The following is a 21,371-nucleotide window of genomic DNA, read 5'->3' as shown; positions in this document are numbered from 1 at the left end:
GACTGTAAGGGACGCCATCGAGCGTTAGAATAAATACGAGAGTGTGACCTGGATGGATCTGGTTCAATCACATATTTTGTAGGAGTCCTTCAAAAGAGAATTACCCCGCAGATGACAATACACTGGAGAAACTACATGAGTGCTAGCAACACAATTTTACCTAAAGTCTTTAAAATTACATCAAAATTTTTATAAGTAAACACAATATTCTTATTAATTGGTTCTGTAGAGCACAACGCCACGATTTCGTTTGGTAATAAAATGCTTTTCTATTTTGGCCGTCGCCGTTTGTACTATCTAGGGCAAGTTGTTAGGTGTTGACATCGATATATTTTCACACGGATCTAACCTCCATTTGCAGCAACTTCTTCTTGCTCCGTAGTACTTTCGAGCCTCTCTGTTACTTTTGTTATTGCCTTTATTAAAGTCTCAAGGTCACCTCTTTTGATTGTGGCTAAAGAAGAATAAAAGTTAAGTTGAGACAAATTAGTTGGGAACAAAGATTGCGGACTGCAAGGAACGCCATCAGTGAACGGACAAATGCAAGAGTGTGAGTAAGGCAACCTCGACCTGGATGGATCTAGTTTTGGTAAAACAGCGCGTTCATTGGCTTTTAAACATTAAGTCTCAGTCGGATTTTACGGGGTATTACTAATTTGCTGCAGTAACTTGGAGTGCTATAACAATAGACTCGAAGTTATCTCAAACTTTCAACTCAGAGGTCTAACCTTCCTCTTCCTCATTGCGATTCATCAAGATGCCCAACAAATTTTTCAACTGATCCTCTATCTGTCCCAGTTTTTGTCCTAACGTTTCTGAAAATTAAATCAGCGAATAGTTCTTAGTGGTAAGGCATATCACATGACACCGGTTATTCACTTTAGTGAACAGACAATGATAACCTATAAGCTTTGAATTTAATTCTCTTAGAAGCTACGTAGTTTTTTTTTGTAACCAACACATTTTCTTTATGGCCAAAAATACTCATTAAATTAATTATATATAATGCAAAAAGATAAAAAGATAAACACATATATAGACTAGGATATAAATGATTAGTTAAAACATCAAACATTCAACTCAGAGATCTAACCTTCCTCTTCTTCCTTGCGATTCATCAAGATACCCAACACATTTTTCACCTGATCCTCTATCTGTCCCAGTTTTTGTCCGAACGTTTCTGAATAATTAAATCAGCGAATAGTTCATAGTGGTAAGGAATATCACATGAAACCGGTTATTCACTTTGGTGAACTGACAATGATAACCTATAAGCTTTGAATTTAATTCTCTTAGGAGCAAAGTAGTTTTTTTTATAACCAACACATTTTCTTTATGGGCATTAAAATAATTATATATAATGCAAAAGGATAAAAAGATAAACACATATATGGATTAAGATATAAATGATAAATTCAAACATAGATGAAGGATTAATTCTGCCGGACAATTACAGCTCAATATTAGAGCTAACAGTTGTGAAAACAAAAATGTTCGGTTACCGTCCATCTTGTCAAGTTTTTCTTTTACGCTCTCGTCGTCTTTCGACCACGATTCTAGCATCATTTGGTAGTAGTGCTCCATTTCGGGATCCATGCAACTATTCTTCAGCTCGTAAATTGCATCTTCGTAACTGTTGCCTCCTAGTCGCATAAGTACATCACTTATTTCCAACCACAGGGATTCAAATGATGTGTCATCCATAGAAGCTTTCACCGCATGTGCATGGATATTATTCCTGTAGTACCTCAGTCTGACTATGTCAGCCTGAATGCTCTCATCTTCAGGGGGAGGAAGATCATCCGAACCGATATGGGGAAAACTCAAATTACATATGTTCCTCAGCAGAACTGCAAGCAACGTAATATCAAAGTTTACTGATGACACCGCTGAAGGTACAGGAGGATAAAGATTTTCCCATTGTTTGGGATTGATGATTTTTTTGTTCTTAAGGGATTGAAGTTTGCTTCGAACAATCCCTTGTGACAAAATCGTTTGTAGATCTGATGGAGGATGTATCTTATCAAATGTGTCTCTCAAGGCCTGGGATCCTTTGTCAACAAGAAGGCGGCACAGCCTCGCGTAGTTGGATGTTTCCTTACTGTATGCCATGGGCCCGAATAATCTAAATTTGAAATATACGGGAAAATATTTAATTTCAGTTTGTGCCAAAAATTAATAAGAAAAACATTTATCATAATTCAATAAATCATGTTTTCCTTACCTTTACAAATCTCAAGGGCTTACTTAAAAACATGTTATAATATATACACGTATCAAGAAATGGTCTATTGTTCCGGCTCAAATTCACACATTAAGTAGTAAACAATAGTCCTTTTGTTCTTTGTAGCGCTGAGGGACTTTGGCCGGAGCGACGCGAAAAAGTTCGTGACTAATCGGAAAAAAAATTTTTTTGCATCACAATTCAGCTATTTTGGAAGAGTAGGTAGCGCATATTTGCACACGACAGATAAATTGTCACCGGAGTACCCCAAGGGAAAGTTAAACGCTGATTTAGCCGCTTCGGGGAAGTGGGTAGCGTAAATTTGTCTCGTCGAGTCAACTCTCAATTGTCTACCCCAGTAAAAAATTGACCGCTAATGTGGCAGTGCACACATCGAGAATTCAAAATACGTTATGTGTCTCATTCAGACCACCTCTCTCCGTATAAATCTTTCTCCAGAAACTGTCATAGTTCTAAACTGAAGTCGTCATAGTTCAAAACTAAAGTCTAGTCTTTCCGAGCGTTTAAATTTCCCGCTCGTAGGCTAATCGGAATCTTTGACAAATCCCTCGTGTGTTCTGAAGCTGTTGCGCTATTGTTCAAAAATGGCCATATAGGGTTATTTTTCACTTGTCTAACAAAGCCTATTGTTATCAAATTTGAGTCACTTTTCTTGATACGCATGTACCAACAAAGTTTGAAGTGAAAGAAATCTCTGATGAAATGTCCAAACATTTATTAACGAGGGCAAATTATTTCTCTTTGATTCAACATTGCAGTTAAGTTGAAAAGGGGACACTTGGCCTTAAATACTTTTTTTGTAATAATGGCTGTGAGGCTTGTCGCACTTGGTACTTAACTTAGAAGTTAGAAAAGTAGTAATTGCGCTGAGTTCAGAAAGCTCTGAGATTGCAAAAAATAGTGCAACTTATTATTTCACTACTATGTAATTTTCACCAAATGAGGTCACGAGAAAGCACAAAATATGCCACGGTATTATACTGTAGAACAGGGCTAAAATACGGAGCAACAAAATGGCCGCACTGAGCGATCCAAACTGTGATTTTTTTCTCGTCTTTTAGGCTTGACTTTTAAAGAAGCGAGCTTTTAAGCGCGACAGGCTTCTTGTTCGTCACAAATAACAAATCAATGGTTTCGTTCATGTTGTTTTGGTCTTTTGCGTACCCTTTATGCGATCTATACGATGCAGAACTAATGCCGTAGGATGAATTTCGCAAACTAAAATCAAAATACTAAAAAGTGAAATAATAGTGGAATAGTAAATCCCTCATTCGATGGTTTAGAATATCATATGAGCGAAAATTTTGCTAAAGACAAAGCAATTCCGTTCTTCAGAGATTTGAAACGATGGATAGAATGCGAAACTGAAAGCTTTCAGGGGCCAGCATCAAATTTCCGGCCTTCATCGGTATGTCTTGCGTGATGGTCCCCCTTGGCAAGACTAATAAATGTAGATGTAGATGGGTTAAGTGTAGATGTTTATGGTAAGTTGCTGTCTGCAGCGACAAATACTGAATTATCACTGTCAGAATACCCTTGTAAAAGATTGTGGTTTAGAATCAAGTAATTATTACGTTGAATTGTGTTAAATTCGTTCTTTGGATAATCATGAACGGTTCTCAGTGCACTGCTTCCAAAATAGCTCATGCGTTATTGGTGGAAAAGAAATCCAACACGAAAGCCAAATTAGCTTGGTTTTATTGCATAAGAAGAAGCAAAAGAAGAATCCCGCAGGCAGGTAGCTTAAAGTAAAATAAGTGTATCATGAGTAAATCTTTGCAAACATTCCATCAAACTCGGTTCGATATTTTTTTCGAAGAAAACAGAGTATTTGAAAATCAGATATTTATTCCCGGCTTACTGATCATAACTTGTTGTAATGTTGTAACTGTTGATATGCTAATCATTTGTTTTCTCTCGAATTCCTAGCTGTTTTTGTCGATACGATTGGCGCGATCGGTTTCTTCGATCGAGCACGGCTGAATAATCTGAAGGCAATCATTTGGTTTCTCTCGTAGGAATGCTTGCGAATTCCTTGTTGTTTTTGTCGGTACGACTGGCACGATCGGTTTCTTCGACCAGTCGAGCATGTTAGAACGATCAAGAGAAATCGCAACGGAATTCACAAGAGTGGCACTACGACTGCTGAGAAGAGGTGTTAAATTCAGGCGGAAATTGAAAACATTTGTAATCTGGATTTGGGGTTTTCGCTGATATCTTTTGCAAACCAGTTTCCCCGTAAAAGTTGTTTGTTAAACTAAACATTTCTTTGTACAAGAGGAAAGATATGCGACGCATGGAAAAATGGTTACGCACCTTTAGCTGTGTACTGATTTTAAACAACATCTGCTTACCTCACTTAGACGAGAAATTCGTGAATTGTCGACGAGAGAGACCAGACAAGGCACACATTTTAACAGATAGATTAAGATCGGTTTTGAGAAAATTCAGCGGCGATAGCCGAGAAACTGCCATCCTCATAGACCCTGTTGCAGGGCTGAACCAAGGGTTGATGAAATGAAACTACACCTGAAGTGAATCTAATTGAAATTTAACAAAGGTGTATCAGGTTGCCAGCGTGTTCGTGTCAGGCGACCTTGGTTAGGTTCAGGGGGGGCGGAAAAGAATGGTATATTCTTTAAACACTAATGCTATCCATTACTAGAGACCTCACACCACTGTGTTGCAACAATGTAGATTCACTTTATGACAAACATTCTTTTATCGAGCTGGGAATAGTACTTTGTTAGCTCTTAATGCTTCATTTGACTTTCCAAGAAAGTAATGACTTTGTTTTAAATTTCCCGAACTCTGTATTTAGTTGGGACTTTGACCTTAAGACTTTCAATGGAAAAGAATTTCAGAGAATTAATCCACATTGGGTGTCCCTAGATAAATTCTGTCGCGAGAAATTACTCATTCCTGAGCCTTGAAATAGGCTTATTTCAAGGAACTATGCTAAAATACTGAAATGTACTTCCTTAGGTTTGCAGACAGTATTCAATCAATTATAATCAGAACAATCAGTTCGCTTGGTGATTAACATATTGACCTCGTCTAAAGTTTCCAAAGCGTTTCTGAGAAATCTGACAGAAGAATAATTGGACTTCCTTTTGTGATCGACAGAAACCAGTCAGCTTATAAGTTTTTAACTTGAAACTTGGCTTGCGTCAGATAACATTCATGTCATTGAACTCACAATAACATTTGGACAATCTTTGATGATCGAACGTTCGATTCGTGAGTAAAGAAAATTCACGTGAGGCTTCTATTCATGGAAAGAGATCGATAAGGGTAGGGACGGCGAATAAGTTTAGAACGGCCTTTTAACTACCACACTATTTGATAGATATAAACCTAATGGAAAAAAAAAACTTGTCTGTAAATCATACAAATACCATGTCAGACCCGATAGAAATCTTGAAGTATTAATAAATGCCAGAGTATAACAAATCTTCGCCTAATAAAATTGATGCGCTTGTAGTTACTTTGAGATTTAATCTCCTGATTTATTTTCTCGTAGCCAATTTTTCAATTACTGAGTGAAATCAAAGGAAATACCTCCATCATGTGTGATGACCGACGCCTCAAAAGTACCTTGATGACTTTTGAGGCGTCGGTCATCACATCGTCGGTCAATATTTTGTTTGTTTTCTGATTTTTATTTACTGAAAGAAGTGGAGGTTTGAGGGACTAAATAAATCGAATATGTCAGAAAAAATGGAAAAGAAACGTCAACGTGAAAATCAATATGATTTGGTACTAGACGTTAGGCCAAACATATCTACATAAGCAAAATGTGCCGTCGTCTTGTCGTTATGAAGTTCCTCTGAACATAACAAAATAATTACCTTCATTTCGACGAGATTACTCAACGATGATCAATCGCCGTGTATTTTATACAGATTTTAATTTGTGCAAATTAACGAAGTGATTACATTTGTGAGAGATTTATAACGACACCTGGGAGAACAGACTGCTAAATAAAGCTCATTATTATTATTATTATTAAAGCTCGCAGGGGTCACCGTCAAATTTCTGGCGTACTTCCGAAAGGGCCAGAGTGAAGACGTAACAGCGAACGCTTCATTCCTCGACCGCTCCTGTCGTTCTTAACTACCTGAGATTAAGTTTTTCTCTCAGTTAAAGAGGTGAGTCGTGTGATCATAACTTTTCGTTCTCATTTCGTCGGCGGAGAGGAACTAATCAGAGAAGTTTCTTTATCCTTTGTGCAGCCGCAGTTAGTTATGCGCATGACTTTCACATGAATCCATGTGCAAGGAAAGTTGCAATCTGCAACGACAATCACTAATTTAAAAGCACTTTTTTCACCGTCAGAATACCCTTAAAGAAACGTGCTGGATTAGGCAAGTAACGGTTAAGCTATATTGTATAAATTTCGTTCTTTAGAGCTTGATAATCATGAACGGTTTTTAGTACAAGGCAAAATGGCGGACAGAAGCTGCTCCTTCAGAAGCAAGTTTATGTGTTAATGGTGGATGGAATCCAGACCGAAAGCAAAATTTACACACAAAATTCTTACTTTACTGATTGTATTACTTTAGAAGAAGCGAAAGAAGTCTTTTGGCAGGTAAATTGAGGTAAAGTCAGTTTAACGGTGTATCATATGCAAACATTCCATCAAACACGGCTCGATATTTTCATTCGATGCAAAGAGAGCATTTGTTCTATAAAAGGGTTCAATTCACACGAGGTCGATCTGCTCCTTTGTTAACTCGAAATGTACTTCATGTAGGTGCAGCAATATGGCGTCTGAGCCCTTTCGATGAGTAGGGCAATAGTTATTTAACCAAACACATTGATTTGTACACCAGTGGTAAAATGAGAGAATTGTAAGATCATAATCAGTTTTATTCCCGGCTTACTGATCATTACTATGCGACAATTTGAAGGCAATTAAACAGCTCTGTTGTAACTCTTGATATATCAATCATTTGTTTTGTCTCGGATTCCTAGCTGTTTTTGTCAACACGCAAGCGCGGTCGAATAATCAGAGAGAAATTCCAACGGAATTAAAATGGCAGACCTACTTTAATGGAGGAAGAGTTCTGAGAAAAACACAGACATTCAAAACCTTTGCAATATAGATATGGAATTTACACTGATATCTTTTGCAAGCCATTTTCTCTGGGAAAATTCATGTGAAGCGGAACATTTGTTTATGCTTGTGAAAAGATACGCGATTCATGGAATAACGATATCACACCTTTAGCAACCAGTTTTACCTAATATCTGCTTACCTCACTTGGACGAAAAATTCGTGAATCAACGATGAGAAAAGTCCAACAAAGGACACGTTTTAAACGATGGATTAAGATGAGTTTTCGGAAAATTCAGCGGCGATAACCGAAATATTGCCATTTTCATTTGAGAGCGGATCATGAAATAAAACCAATCAAATTTTACAAAGGTGTATCAAATTGCCTGCGTGTTGGATTCAAGGGGTCATTGATTAGGCTTGGGGGAGGAAGCGAATGACATTTTCTGCAAAAAATCTTACATTGTCTACATAAGGAGACATCACTCCATTGTGTTGCAGCAACGGTAGACTCACTTTGTGACATGCATTCTTTTATTTAGTTGCTAAACTTATTTTGCTTCTAAAAGCTTCATTTGACTTTTCTCTGTCAAGGGAGGAAAGATGCGTGACCCAAAGTTCCGAGAAGTACATTTATCCCGTTACATCATAAACTAAAAAAAAAAAAAAAATTCAATCAGGTTCAATAGCGGTTCTCTCCATTGGAAACAGTAAGCGTTACAGAAATTTTAATTGTCTTTTTTGAGTTGTCGGGCAAATATGAATCAAGCCGTTTGTAACGCTTTGCTAATCTGGCTGAGTTGAAAATCAACAGCGAGCTGTCGCGGAAAGTTGCTGAATGAAATAGGCTTTCTTTCATATTCTATTCATTATTAATGCGAGGGTATCCGCTCTTTAAACAATCAATGAAAATCAGTCAAGTAGTGGTGGAATAAGCTTGGGCATCGTGGATGCTTCATTACCTGATACATCGGTGTGGCCATGATAATACAAAATGGCAGACATCAAATTTATTTGTGACAGAATCAAATTAAAGTGTGTTGAGTTTTCTATCATGGCTAAAAATAGCCCGAAAAGCGATTGCAATCGACGTCTGTAGTCAAGGACCTTAAGGTAATATCATAATTTCGGGAGCGAGCCAGTGCACGAGCAATACTTGCGGTTTTTTCTCTGCAAATTGCTAAGTAAAACTAGAAAACGACAGGCAATGGGTTTTTAAAACTGAAGAATCATATTGTAAGCTATCCATTTTGGAGAGAGTATAATTGTCACGTGTCGCGAGTCGCGGGTCGCGGGTCGCGGGTCACGAGTCGCGGGTCGCAGGTAAAATGTCGCGGTTCCGGAAAATTGTCGTAGGTCCAAAAATAGAACTTTAATCGTAAAAAATGAACTTTTTTTTATTTTGACCTGATAATAATTAAGTAGCTGATGACAAATTTCACATTGTAATCGCCTAAAGTTTGTAAATGTTAATTTCTTGTTATTACGAAATAATATTTTTCTTTGCAAGAAGAAAAAAACAAGAAGAAAAAATTCAAACATCGATCTCAAGATTTATTATCAGTCAACAGAATTGCAAATTGGCAAACCATTTTCTTTGAAAGCTGCTATTGTGATGTCAGTAAATGAACTATCAGCTCTGATTCTATTCGTTGATTTTAAATTGTTTCAAGGTGGTATCTTGTTTATGCATTGTTGCTTCGGACAAAAATAAAACATTGTTTCTGTAACGAAATTCGGTTCATAAGGGACATAAAGTCCTTCGGTGACGGTAACTTTACCTGTGTTTTTCTACAAGCCCGGCATCTTGGTGCTTGTCCTGTTTTTTTTCTTTTCTAGAGTTTTTTTCTGGTCGTATCGTGTGTTGCAAGCGCAATTCTTTTGTGTAATTCGTCCTATAAATTATATCCATGGTCTTCTATGAAAATGAATGCAGAATTCTATTCTGATATACGACTTGACTAACATTGACAATTTTCACCTTTAGAGGCTCATCGGCATATTTGGTACATTGTTTCAGCACACAACTAGAAGACATCACAACGTCTACCCTAAACTGATCATGCAATACCAGGCCAGAACATGAACAATGAGGATTAATTTTTTTCGTTAGGCCTGGAAACTTCCTCCGCTTTATTGCCTCAGTACTGAAACAAGTGAGCAGACTTTCAAGATGTTTTGCGAGCTGTGTAAACAAAAGAAGCTTCGACGAGAGTTTCCGACGAAAACTTTGATTGACGAATGCAACCACGCTGCCCTACACTGTTTAAGGGTAAGTCAAAGATCTAGAAAATATTTATTTGTTTTGATAGAGACAGATACATTGCATTTTTGTGCAGTAGTAACTATGAGGTTTCGGGAGAAGATTCAAGGATGGAGTAAGTCTCCCTTACCTAACATTCTTTCTCTATCCTTGAAGAATGTGGTAAATAATTGTTGGACTGGACAGGTATCACAGTAGTTCCTGAGGTATCTTTTCTCTCCCACCTACTAACGGAGTGGCTCATTGTTTCGTGTGTGCTTCAAACACAACAGAGATGGGTTCGTAAAGAGTTTTTAAAGCTGACGCCGACGCTTCTATCGTTAGCCCTTCGTCAGAGCGGAGCTTTAGAAACTCTTTGCGGTGGCCAGTTTACATTATCAACACGATCGATAAAACCAAATTATCTGGTAAAACCCCAACCGACGTAGCACCACAGTTTTTTTTGGAAACTCGCCTCAGAGTCCTCGCCTGTATGGACCTAGTTTGTGTTGATTGTTTGCGATTGTCTTGAAAGTTTTCTGTTTTTGTCTAAAATATTGTAAGCGACTGATTTAAGTCGAGAGCATGTTTACGAGCATAGTATCATTCAATTCACCTCTTTGCAGTGTGTGACTCGAGTGGTGAAAGAGGAAAACAAATGCTCACAGTGTCTTCAACACGTCGCCATTGATAACCCGAACTATTGTGAGTTTGTGAAGACTCTTCAAAGGCTTTTCCCAGAGGCTCCACGTTGCTTAACTGGGAAAGAGGAAGTGATCCAGGAGGATATTGACCAGACCATCTCAGTGGTAATGTTAGGAGGGGATAGTACCGTGCTTGAGTATAATCCTAATATGATCATTCAAGAACTGAAAATTTACATTCAGGAAAAGCTTGGTCCCATACCTGACAAACAGCGTCTGATCTACAAAGGAAAGGAAATTAGGGTAAGTTGGGATAACTGTGAAATGTTCAGCAAGCAACCGTGGACGATAATCCAAGTCTTGTACGTTAGATCAACAGTGATCTAATCGGCCCAAAATAACGAATATAAATATAGAGGCAAGACCGATACAACGTAGATACGTTTTAAGACGGAGCACTGTATTTCGGCTGGTCAAACCAGCCTTCTTCAGGTGCACCTGAAGAAGACTGGTTTGGCCAGCCGAACTATAGTGCTCCGTCTTAAAACTTATCTACGTTGTATCGGTCTTGCCTCTATATTTAAGTTGGGATAGCGAAATAAGAGCTCATGTCGAAATCTGTATCGCGTAGAATGCGTTTTATATCGTCCTTCTTAAGAAATCCTGTAAGGTCCAAATGATTTCAAGCTGTTCAGCAAAACTGATACCTTTTTCATTTTATCATTTGTATATATTCTCGATAATTTCAGTTTATCGTCCCATTGAGTGACAATATGTTCGTCAGATGGCAAGTGAAACAATTAGTCGATTCGGATTTTATCGTGAAGCTGTCAAAAGTGAGTTCACCAACTTCGTAACGCTTGCTCTTCGCAAGAGCCAGGAAATGGTCTCGGGAACAATTTAAGGGAAAATGCAGCGAGGCCGCAGCGAGATCGATAATCATGTAGTGGTCAGCGGATTTTGTCGCACAGAGATGAGTTTTTGGTCTCTAGTGCTTTAGCACATAGACACCTATAGAAGAGCGCAGAAAAATTCCAAAAGTACTTCATGTAACGCAAATTATGACCTCATACAGGTTAGGCCACACTTGAGTATACACCAGGCTGTGTGCGCACTCTGATTGCGTTGCATCATGGACGTAAAACACAAATAAGTTATTTGCATCTTGACGCGTTGGAGTGAACTTCTTTGGTGGCAGCGAGACAGCGTGAATATACGTGAATTGTAATGGGCATAGCGCGTGCAGAGAAGAAAATATTGTCTTTTGTAACACAATCTCATCAGGCTTTGCCAAACTTCAACTGCAAGAACATACAGATGGGGAAATGACACCTCAAAACTGACCCTTATTATCACATCGCAAAGGAAAGTCAGCAAGAGATTTGCTAATAAGAGCTAAACGTAGAAGTTTTAAAAGCGCTAGCGAATGGTAGGAGACGCACAGGCCTATCAACACCCTTCAACGGTCGACTGCCTTTTGATTTCCAGCTTTCCGGCGTAACACCTCACGCAAGGTAGAGGTATTCATGGATCAAGTGACTCTTTTCATTGCTCTAATTAAACTATTCTTCATTCAATGATCAACATAGAAGATTTACCACAAAGCACTCGCGATAAGTCAATTTCCCTTCACTTTGGAAACTAGATTTACAACACGATTGAGTACATAAAACAAATGTCCTTGCAGTAGTAACGCTATGTAACGGAACACACTAAACGCAACAATGGGCCTTTTCACTCCGTAAAAGGGTCTCCAACACTGCTTCTTAAAATGCATAAAACGTTTGTACCGTTGGAGCACGTCAGAGCGCGTTTGGTCATTGCTATTGAGGAAGGATCAAGGTGGCCATACAAATCTTTGAAAGGCTTCAAACTATGACGTACAACGGATTTGACCGTCTCAAAAACCGGTCTCAAACTACATACTAAGAAACTTGAGTGTAGCCACGAGAGTTATTTTTTTTTATCAGTTCTGTCGTTCGTCTTTGTTAATTGTAATTAGTGTAAATAGTTCTCGTCTCGATAGATCAGTTCTGTATTTATTAGTTTGTATTTTTTCGTGCTGTCAAAATGTAAATTAAGTTTGTCAGCGTTGTTTCATGTAATCGCATTTGAGTGTTGTGGAGCCTTGTTTAGTCTATTGTTTTAGCCTTTATCCGCTCTATAACATCGTAGTTGTAATTTTCATTCAGTCGTTGTTATTCCGGAGTGCCGTACAGATCTTGTAAGTAGTTACGCTTTCGTTTGTATTTTCCTGTGGTTTTTCGTATTCCTTTCGTTGTATTTTAGCTTCGTTGGGTTTAAGTTCGCATTATTAATTCTGTATTTTTTTGTGCTATGTACAAGTGAATCGTCGAGATTAAAAAAGGTACGTATTTCAAACTGTGACGGAGTGTCAGTTACAAACAGTACGTACGAAAAATACATCTACACATTCAGAATATATCGAATTATACTTACCTATAGTTAAAGGAAAAAGAAATGGTCTGACTCTTGGGGAATGTTCAGTGAAAATCTACCGATATCTACCGCTTGTACCGCCCTAATGAAAATAACGCTACCACAATGCAATGCAATCGGAGTGCGCACACCGCCGGAGTATACTATTGTTAACAAAAGAATGTGCAACCAATCGATTTATAATCGCGAGGAGTCGACAAAGAAAAGACTACGACGAATCTCATTCAAGAATTAACAGAGCGAAGAATAGTCGGGACCAATTAAGTTAGGAAACGAAAAGAAAACGACGAATGGTTCAATCACAGGCGGCCCAAGCTCTCTTTGAGAACCGCACAAAGAACACAATTTGCATATTTATAAGGATTTGTATGGGATTTTCTACAAGATATCCATAGAGATAGTTAAAAGTGAAAATATTAAATAAAATTGGCTTACCTTGTTCCATACGTGTGTTGTTTGCTCCTGGTGTCATTATTTTACCGATTTCACCTGATTTAAGCGGTTTTTTTAATTCTGGTTTTCTACTACATAAAGAGAAGACCAGGATTAAAAAAACCGCTTAAATCAGGTGAAATCGGTAAAATAATGACACCAGGAGCAAACAACACACGTATGGAACAAGGTAAGCCATTTTTATTTAATATTTTCACTTTTAACTATCTCTGTGGATTTCTTGTAGAAAATCCCATACAAATCCTCATAAATATGCAAATTGTGTTCTTTGTGTGCTTCTCAAAGAGAGCTTGGGCAGCCTGTGGTTCAATCCGTGTGGTTTTCGACCAAGTGCCTCGACAAACCCACGCCAGCTGGCGAATCTGCTGTCATTAAACTGAGAATTTCTTTGAGTAACGAATTATCAGAGAAAGCTACGGCATATTCTGATCGACAAAATAATTTTAAAAGTAGTTGTGCTCATGAAAATATAAGCGTCTATTACTCAAAGTTTGAAGGAGTTGGGTTTCTTGCTCTCTTCACGAAGGAGTGAAAATGACAGGCAGTTCAAAACAGATAAAATAATAAAATGACTCAGAAAACGAGGGCCGTCCAGAATACCGATGAACAAGGTTTCAGGACCACGAAGAAAAGAATAGCTAGATGCAAATTAAAGGTGTTTGTAAGGAAAGCTGTTGCTAAATCTTCTTGGTTGTACAGCTTTGCAGCCGACTATAAGTTCTGAAATGTAAGATTACTAAACAGATGTAAGGGTGTAATTGCGTGACTGTGCGTTACAGTTGGGCTATGATTTTGCGGTTTGATTCAATTTCACTTAGCTTTCTCAGTTTTCGTATTCTCTGCGTCATTAATTGTAATTCGTTTCCTTTGTCATCGTCTATCAAGTTTTTCTTTGGGCGATGTCGTGCGCTCGTGGGTGCGTGGAAATTTTCTATGAAGCTTATTAGGTACATTTTGGTATATCGTTTTTAATCGCATGATGAGGGTGACTGTTTCTTTAGAGCCATTTCTCATCAGTCATATGGCAATCCACGTCTCCACTTCAGCTAATCAAGATAAAGCAAGATTATTAATTATTAATTAGAGGTATTAATTATCTCAGGACAAACCCATAGTATTTCATTGAAAGCAATACCACAGTTCATGGAATGACCATTTGGTTAATATGTCACTGCAAGTTTCATGGTGTGATGCACTCATTGTTTAAGCAGTTGCTGAGTCACAAAACTTTGAGGATTCCATGAAATTTTTTCTGATGAAGCTTTAATTGAACCAGCTCATTTATCGCAACAATCTCCAACAACAATTTGTTTAAGTCAAGTAAATGAAGTGCATTATGTGTGAACGGTGTCTTTTATGTGTATCTCTAGTTCATTAGAAAGTAAACATACCGAGTGATAATTTAAACAAAATAGAACAAAATGTTGTCTCTGAAGAATCACAGAACACCAGCTTAAAAAGCAAACCCAACAGGTACATGAGGGAAAGAAAAAGGTTGATGAAAATAGGAAGGAGACATCTAAGACCAATGCAAAGAAGGAATTTCAATCCAGAAGGATGTGCAATCCAGGAGGAATTGCAATCCAGAAGAAATTGCAATCCAGAAGGAAATGCAATCCTTACCTAAGGGATATATGAACTATGCACACAAATTGTGTTCAATTTCAGCTAAATAGCAGAAGGGTGTACTCCTGTTACTTCCAGTTTTACAGTTTTGAAGTGTTCCAGTAAAGCTTGTCCTTCATCATTTTATTCAGAAAATATTGACCAACAAACATTTGATACAATCACAATGATAAAACTGATTACTTTCCTTGTTTCCTCTTGGACAGCAATATGTCTGGTACTGCATGTGTATATTGTACCAAACATTTTTATTTTTCTATGGGAACATAGCTAACTGAAAGATCTGTGTCAGAAGTATGTGTTGAATTCAATTAAACTGGTTTCACGTATGATGCACGATCCTTCGCAGTAGATAGCGCTATTTATGCAATAGCGAAAATCAGACCTGAAAAAAAAAAAAAAAATCAGGCCTGTACGGGATTCGAACCACTGACCTCTGCGATACTAGTACAGCGCTCTACCAATTGAGCTAACAAGCCAACTGGGAGCAGGCCATTAAGTTGATTCGTAATAAACCCGTGATGATAAATCAGATACAATGAATATATGAAGTTCATACATTTTGAACTGCGGTATTAAATACGTATGATGCACGATCCTTCGCAGTAGATAGCGCTATTTATGCAATAGCGAAAATCAGACCTGAAAAAATCTGGTAACCGGTAACTGGTTTCGCAACACTTTTCGGGGACTTTGGCCGGACTGCATCAGCGGTTTACAAATAGTAACAACATTCAAATATGTGTTGAATTCAATTAAACTGGTTTCACGTATGATGCACGATCCTTCGCAGTAGATAGCGCTATTTATGCAATAGCGCTTCTGAATAATGGCTCCCGCCATTAAAACATATGGCATAAAACATAAACAGCTATCATAGAAATGTTGTTTCACTATTTTAAATTTTATTTTTGATTAGCGGGTCTAAATGTGGAATTAGGAAATGTAAGATACAATGCAACAAACAAAGAAAACGAACAAAAACATCGTCAACAGCAACAAAAACAACAAGAGGAAAAACAAGTTTTTAAAGGTTGACACAAGTTTTAATTCTCCTTCTATTTTTTTCTTTAGATGAACAAAAATACCATACTCGCAACACTTCAAGACTACAATATCCGACCTTTTAGTACCTTGCACCTTATTGTTGTTCTGTTCGACATCCCTGAATCATTTGACCACGTTATATTTGACCTGTTCTGGGGCTATCCAAGGAACAAGCGAGACTACCTCGATGCCTCTGTTCTGATTTACAGTGGTAAAAAACTGGCATATATAGCAGATTACCGTCATAAAGTATTCTATAATGATGCGGTATGCCATTCGGGGGATGTAATAGATGACGAAAAACGTCAAGGTCACCATACTATTGATGTGAAACTCAAGAGCTTGCCTGTTGAAGTCGACAAGTTATTTTTCACTCTTAGTGCATGGAATTCTCCAAATATTTCTAAATACAAAGATCCCAGATTGCGCTTCTTTGATGCCAGAGAACCTGACGTGCAGCTCTGCAGAGACCAGTTGCAAGATGCAGCTCAATCGCAAGCTGTAATCATGAGCAGTTTGTCCAGGATTGACGGTGGCTGGAAAGTTTGCCGTTCGCTCACGCTGTCAGCGGGAAACGCAAAGGGCTATACTCCACTGCAGAAAACCATTGGGTCAAGAATAGCTGAAGGATTGTATTAGATAAGCAACAATTTAACTCACTGCATTTTTAGTTGCATGAACAGTAATCTGTTAGATTTGACCGGATTGAAAATGTCTTCAAACCTTCATAGCTGGAGGATTGTATTAGACAAGCAACTACTCATCTCACTTAATTTTTCAGTTGCATTAACAGTAATGTTTTAGATCCGAGCAGATTGGAAGTGTCGTCGAACCTTTTATGATTGAATTAGATTTTTCATGGATGAATGTTAATAGTCGGAGTATACCTTTTGGCAGCAACAAGCTACTTCTCTTTTTTTGAGCGCTGGTAAGTAACTCTCTTTGAAGGGCAAAATAAAATTGTGGACTTTTTCAAAACCACCGTTTTATTTTCCAGACTTAAGGATATGACAACAATAAAACGGATCAGGAGACGAAGAGTTTTACTTTTTTCAAGACTCTTTTTCCAGGTATTGATGCATATTTTTTTCGAAAAATATAGCAACAGGTTAGGCATGTAGGTCAGAATTCTCACGAGTCAAACATTATGCTAATAAACAGGTGAGTATAATAATGATAATAAATTATTTGAAATCGATAATGTAGGTAGTAGTTGCTCAATCTTCTGAGCCGGTGGCTCATGTTGAAAACACACTCGACAAATAAATTTTAGAAAAATATACTATATAAACATAAAAATTAATAAATTATTTAATAAATTATTAATAAAATTAATAAATTATTAATAAATTATTTGAAATCGATAATGTAGGTAGTAGTTGCTCAATCTTCTGAGCCGGTGGCTCATGTTGAAAACACACTCGATAAATAAATTTTAGAAAAATATACTATATAAACATAAAAATTAATAATCAGTAAACTAATATATAAGCATATCTATATACGTTAAAGGACTATTAACCTAAAAAGCTAAAAAAAAAAAAACTAAAAAAAAACCCCCAAAAATTAAAAAGGTTCGTTTCAGTTAAGAAAAAATCTAATCTATGAAGAACAGGAGTAGCATGTACAACCTTTAAATGCTAAATTTTTTATGCATTCCGAAACTCTGTTAGAGATTTGGCATATTTAGCATACTCGCAGAGTTTGGTAAATTATTCCAATAATGTGAAACCCTATATGAAAATGAATCATGTAAAAACTTAGTATTAGATGAAACTTGTTCAAGATTATAACTACTACCTCTTAGATTATATTTAGTGACTTTTGGTTAAAAAAATCGGAAATATATAATGGTGCTGAGCCATCAGTTTACAAGTCCATGGACTTATAAACTAAAGATAAGGAAACTATACAACCCCTATGCTCTAATGAACGCATACAGGCTAGATTAAGTAACTCACTATACCTCTTGTTGTGACCAGCTTTCAATAATGTTTTCAGACCATACTCATTCGCTGACTCCATCTTATTTGTCAAAGACTTACTTATATCCAACAAACTGAGGGCTGCAATTTTCAAAATGGGGCAAAGTACACGCCTTATATAACTTAAGTAATATGTATTTAGGAACAAGGAGACGGCTTAATGCCGCAATTTTTGCGTAAACTTTTCTCAACATTAAAATTATTCAATTTGTTACCTAGAGTAAAGCCTAGAATTCTTAGCGTGTCCTAGGGCATAATAATTTTACTTTTAAGTTTAAGGTCATAATTGTATTGGGATCTACCCAAAGTCATTGCTTGCGTTTTTTATGCATTGACTTGTAGAAAGTTATCCGTGAACCACGTAGCGAGACCAGCACTATTAGTGTTTAGCAGAAACTCAAGAGTGGCGGGCAATTTCCTGAACCATGCTGTGTTGTATCATCTACATACAAACGGGGGGCTGATATGATGACGTTGGTGTTGTTGATGTCGTTTATGAAAATGTTAAATTATAAGGGAGCCGAGTTGCCAAGCTGTAGCGCCGGCTCGTTAATACCGCAGGCTTTCAGCTACAAGGGTATCAGAATAAAACTGTGTTGACGCAGTAGTTTAATTTAACGTGGTGCCTTTTTCTTTAGGAAAATTGCGATTAAGACGAGTCTGTAGTCTGCATGGCCTTCACCCGTCTGAAAATAGGATTTTACGTCTGGATTCCTAAAGCCTGAAGGCCTTAGGAATCCTTTTTGGGCTTCTTAAAAGACCACTGGCTCAGTACCAATTATCGATGAAGCGTCTTTTCGTTGCTCTTACCCCAGAGTTTTCGTTTGGAATAAACTCTTAGACTGGTATTTTCTCATACTTGAAAAAAACTCTATTGAAAACAAATTTAGAGAATAAAGTGTTCTAGTAAATTATCATCATACAATTCCAAAATAATTTCAAACAGAAAAATTATCAAGTAAGTAACCCCTAGTCAAGTGTAAACTTACTGGCGAGTGTTTTCTATTATTTTAGACTTAGAGATATAGTAATGAATTCATAATTTACATAAATCAACCAGATTTATGTAAATTAAATCGAATGTCTATTGCTTTTACCCCTTCAAATCCAGTCTCTACCGTTACAGTTTAGTGTTTAATGAAAAAAAATTGAAAATAGATATTCCTTGTCGTGCTACAATGTCGCTAACTATAATCAGTGCCGATCAAGCTTGCTCAGTTCTCTTCAGTTGTAACCAGGATGAATAACCAGTCACGGTTACAAGGTTTTTAAGAGTTACCTGACTGGACAAGTAGTTTGTGGTGAGCGTTTTCTTGGTTTTTCTTGTTTTAGAATGTTTCCAATGGTATTTACTCTAAATTTAGATGAAATCTTATTATACACGTTAATATTTTTTTCCCAGAAAAAGAAAAAAAATTACGAATAATTCTATTTTCAGAATGATAAAGCTGGCTATTCCATGGTAAATTCCACATTTTTCTTAATGGCTATGCCCTCCCCCACATAGTATGTTTTCCTGATTCCTTCAAATTTTCCTCTTCCCCAATCTTTTTAACCTCCCCTTCCCACTTGGGTTTTCTTTTAGGGGGTGGTATGGTTACTTCAAAGTGAGCTTCTCACCAATATCAAATGGTTAGAGGCCCTAATGGTAGAAAATAAGACAGATTCACCACCAGGCCCTTGATCATTTTTGGTGACTGAAAATCAAGGGGGTTACCAATGTGAAACAGAAGCTTTGTTGGCAAAGTTACTAGATTAATTTGCAAAACCGCGGCAAGAAAACTTGCTTCGACCTCATAATGTCATGATAAGATGGAAATACCCGATGCACAATCCACTTACGGGCATTGTGGGAACCGGCAACTCTTTTCAGATTCTTGTTATAGTCTCCTCTCTGCACGCTGTAAACTGAAAAGGGCCGATTCCGCTGTCAAAACAGTTGAAAACGGTTATATCAAGTAACAATACGGAGCATTCTTATATTTTCAACTATCGACAGCTCTTACGGCTAAATGTCTTATCCGGCCTTTTAATCTATTTCAAACAAGCCACTTTTGACAAGAACGTTCTCCTTTATTTGTAAACTATCATTTGAAATCGTAAAGGGAAATAAATAATAATAACAATAATAAAAAAACCCGAGACTATTTGATCAACCACACACTCGATCTAAAGAAAAGCATTATATATGTATCAGCGGAATAAAACGATGATGGAAACTTCATCTACCCTTTAACAAGTACAAACAATTAGGTTTGATTTCCTATTAGAATGGCGGCTATTTTCCAACCTTTGCCTCACGCGGCCAACATAGCTAACCCTACCTAACGAACATTACAGCCGTGACAATTCACTCCTGATATTCCTGCATGTTTTATTCGGCTTTTCTTTTCTATTCCAAGCAATCAATGGTTTGATAACGACTTTCGTTTTCATCAGCAAACTATAAACTTTCGTGGTAAAAAGAAATTAAGGAAAATTTTTAAATTGTTATACATCACCATATTTGGTCATTTGATCAATTACAACTGATCTCCCCAAAAGGAGAAACCTTGACTATGGCGTACAAGTCATTCGCCTTCAACAAAACAACTAGATTTATCTCTTAAAAAAAACGGCGGCTTTTTTTCTTGCCTTAGCGTTAGTGAACGAACATGATTAACTTACCCTAACTACCTACGTGAATGTTACAACCTTTGACCTTTGCTTGTCGTGATGCGTGACATAAACGTCACTGTCTTGTCTACGGCCAGAATAACTCTACAAATTTTACTTATTCTGTCGTCGTTAATGTAAACGAAAAAAATGTTTTAGCTATAAATACTCGAATGAAAAACGAGAACTTCGTCAAATCTTGCTATTTTCTCCAACAAATAAACTTGTCAAATCCCAAGACACTGGACTAAACTAGCCCTCAATTACGAAATAACCGTCTCTCATGCGGCCGAGTGGTACTGGTACACTATATCCTACCTCCGATTGACTACTCTAACCTTATTAAATTGTTACATAAATTGAGATTTGATAAAACTCAGATGTCTATTCGATCTAAGGAATCCTAGCCTTAAAGAATGTTATGTATATCAGGGGAATTTTTCAGTCAAGAACAACTGATTGACGCTGTCGATGTGCCAACATAGGACTACTAAAACAAATTGACAAAAGTGTCCGATTATGCGGAGATACTCCATTCTTTGGAAATTTTCTGTCAGACTACCATGCAGATCATTGTGTTACGTTTTCTTCATGAATAACTGAACGGTGATGAGCCTTTCTTCTTCTGACGGGATCTTTGTGCAGTCGGCCTGCCTCCTTTGGTTGCTGGGGTACGAGAAACCACCTTCGCTTCTTCGAGAGACTGCGATACAACACGGCAAATTATTGTCTAAAAATATCACTATATAATGCAAGGGGGCATATTCTGTAGCGCCTTACTTTTCAAACAGACCACCAAGTGATATGATAAAGAGGAGAGAGACTATTATTTCAAAGGTATGCAGCTAGAATGCTTAGTAAGATCTAAAATGACGGCGTGCGAAGTAAACTTTTCAGCAGCATTCGTTCTAGTCCAAACTTGCATCATTTTTCCTTTACATCATTATACTCGTCA

At 37.4% G+C, this 21,371-nt stretch overlaps 3 protein-coding genes across 6 annotated transcripts in view; 1 reads left to right on the top strand and 2 right to left on the bottom strand.

Moving 5' to 3' along the window:
• Nucleotides 1-4,808, bottom strand: part of LOC111339730 (uncharacterized) — a 31,994-nt gene extending 27,186 nt beyond the window's left edge. The window contains 5 exon segments of the mRNA XM_088753976.1: nucleotides 350-454; nucleotides 729-815; nucleotides 1,094-1,180; nucleotides 1,503-2,125; nucleotides 4,600-4,808. Coding sequence (XP_088610102.1) covers nucleotides 350-454; nucleotides 729-815; nucleotides 1,094-1,180; nucleotides 1,503-2,112 — 889 coding nt within the window. The 5' untranslated portion in view covers nucleotides 2,113-2,125; nucleotides 4,600-4,808.
• Nucleotides 4,809-6,259: 1,451 nt separating this feature from the next.
• LOC111339731 (uncharacterized) lies at nucleotides 6,260-16,977 on the top strand. Of its 4 annotated transcripts, XM_088753983.1 has the most exons (5): nucleotides 6,260-6,396; nucleotides 6,656-6,836; nucleotides 9,292-9,576; nucleotides 10,173-10,493; nucleotides 15,804-16,977. In XM_088753983.1, exons 3-5 carry the CDS (start codon nucleotides 9,478-9,480, stop codon nucleotides 16,413-16,415), a joined length of 1,032 nt encoding a protein of 343 aa, XP_088610109.1. In that variant the 5' UTR covers nucleotides 6,260-6,396; nucleotides 6,656-6,836; nucleotides 9,292-9,477; the 3' UTR covers nucleotides 16,416-16,977. The 4 variants fall into 4 exon arrangements, with proteins under 4 accessions (XP_088610109.1, XP_088610107.1, XP_022802179.2 ...); XM_088753981.1 differs by lacking the exon at nucleotides 6,656-6,836 and having other exon boundaries at nucleotides 9,418-9,576; XM_022946444.2 differs by lacking the exon at nucleotides 6,656-6,836.
• Nucleotides 16,978-19,813: 2,836 nt separating this feature from the next.
• The window catches only part of LOC111339713 (uncharacterized), a 28,652-nt gene continuing 27,094 nt past the window's right edge, over nucleotides 19,814-21,371 (bottom strand). The window contains exon 6 of the mRNA XM_088753977.1: nucleotides 19,814-21,119. Within this exon, the coding sequence (XP_088610103.1) occupies nucleotides 21,006-21,119 (114 nt within the window). The 3' untranslated portion in view covers nucleotides 19,814-21,005. The remainder of the gene's footprint in view (nucleotides 21,120-21,371) is intronic.

This window comes from Stylophora pistillata, chromosome 3, assembly GCF_964205215.1.
Source record: "Stylophora pistillata chromosome 3, jaStyPist1.2, whole genome shotgun sequence".
Lineage (NCBI taxonomy): Eukaryota > Metazoa > Cnidaria > Anthozoa > Scleractinia > Pocilloporidae > Stylophora > Stylophora pistillata.
This window is presented reverse-complemented; position numbering and strand designations above follow the sequence as displayed.

What these genes read in the sequence shown, in the direction of transcription:
- LOC111339731 (XM_088753981.1), top strand. Translation starts at nt 9,478, where the DNA reads ATGTTTTGCGAGCTGTGTAAACAAAAGAAGCTTCGACGAGAGTTTCCG. An exon ending in CTGCCCTACACTGTTTAAGG is followed by an intron (nt 9,577 to 10,172) that starts GTAAGTCAAAGA and finishes ACCTCTTTGCAG; the next exon opens with TGTGTGACTCGAGTGGTGAA. An exon ending in ACAAAGGAAAGGAAATTAGG is followed by an intron (nt 10,494 to 15,803) that starts GTAAGTTGGGAT and finishes TTTTTTCTTTAG; the next exon opens with ATGAACAAAAATACCATACT.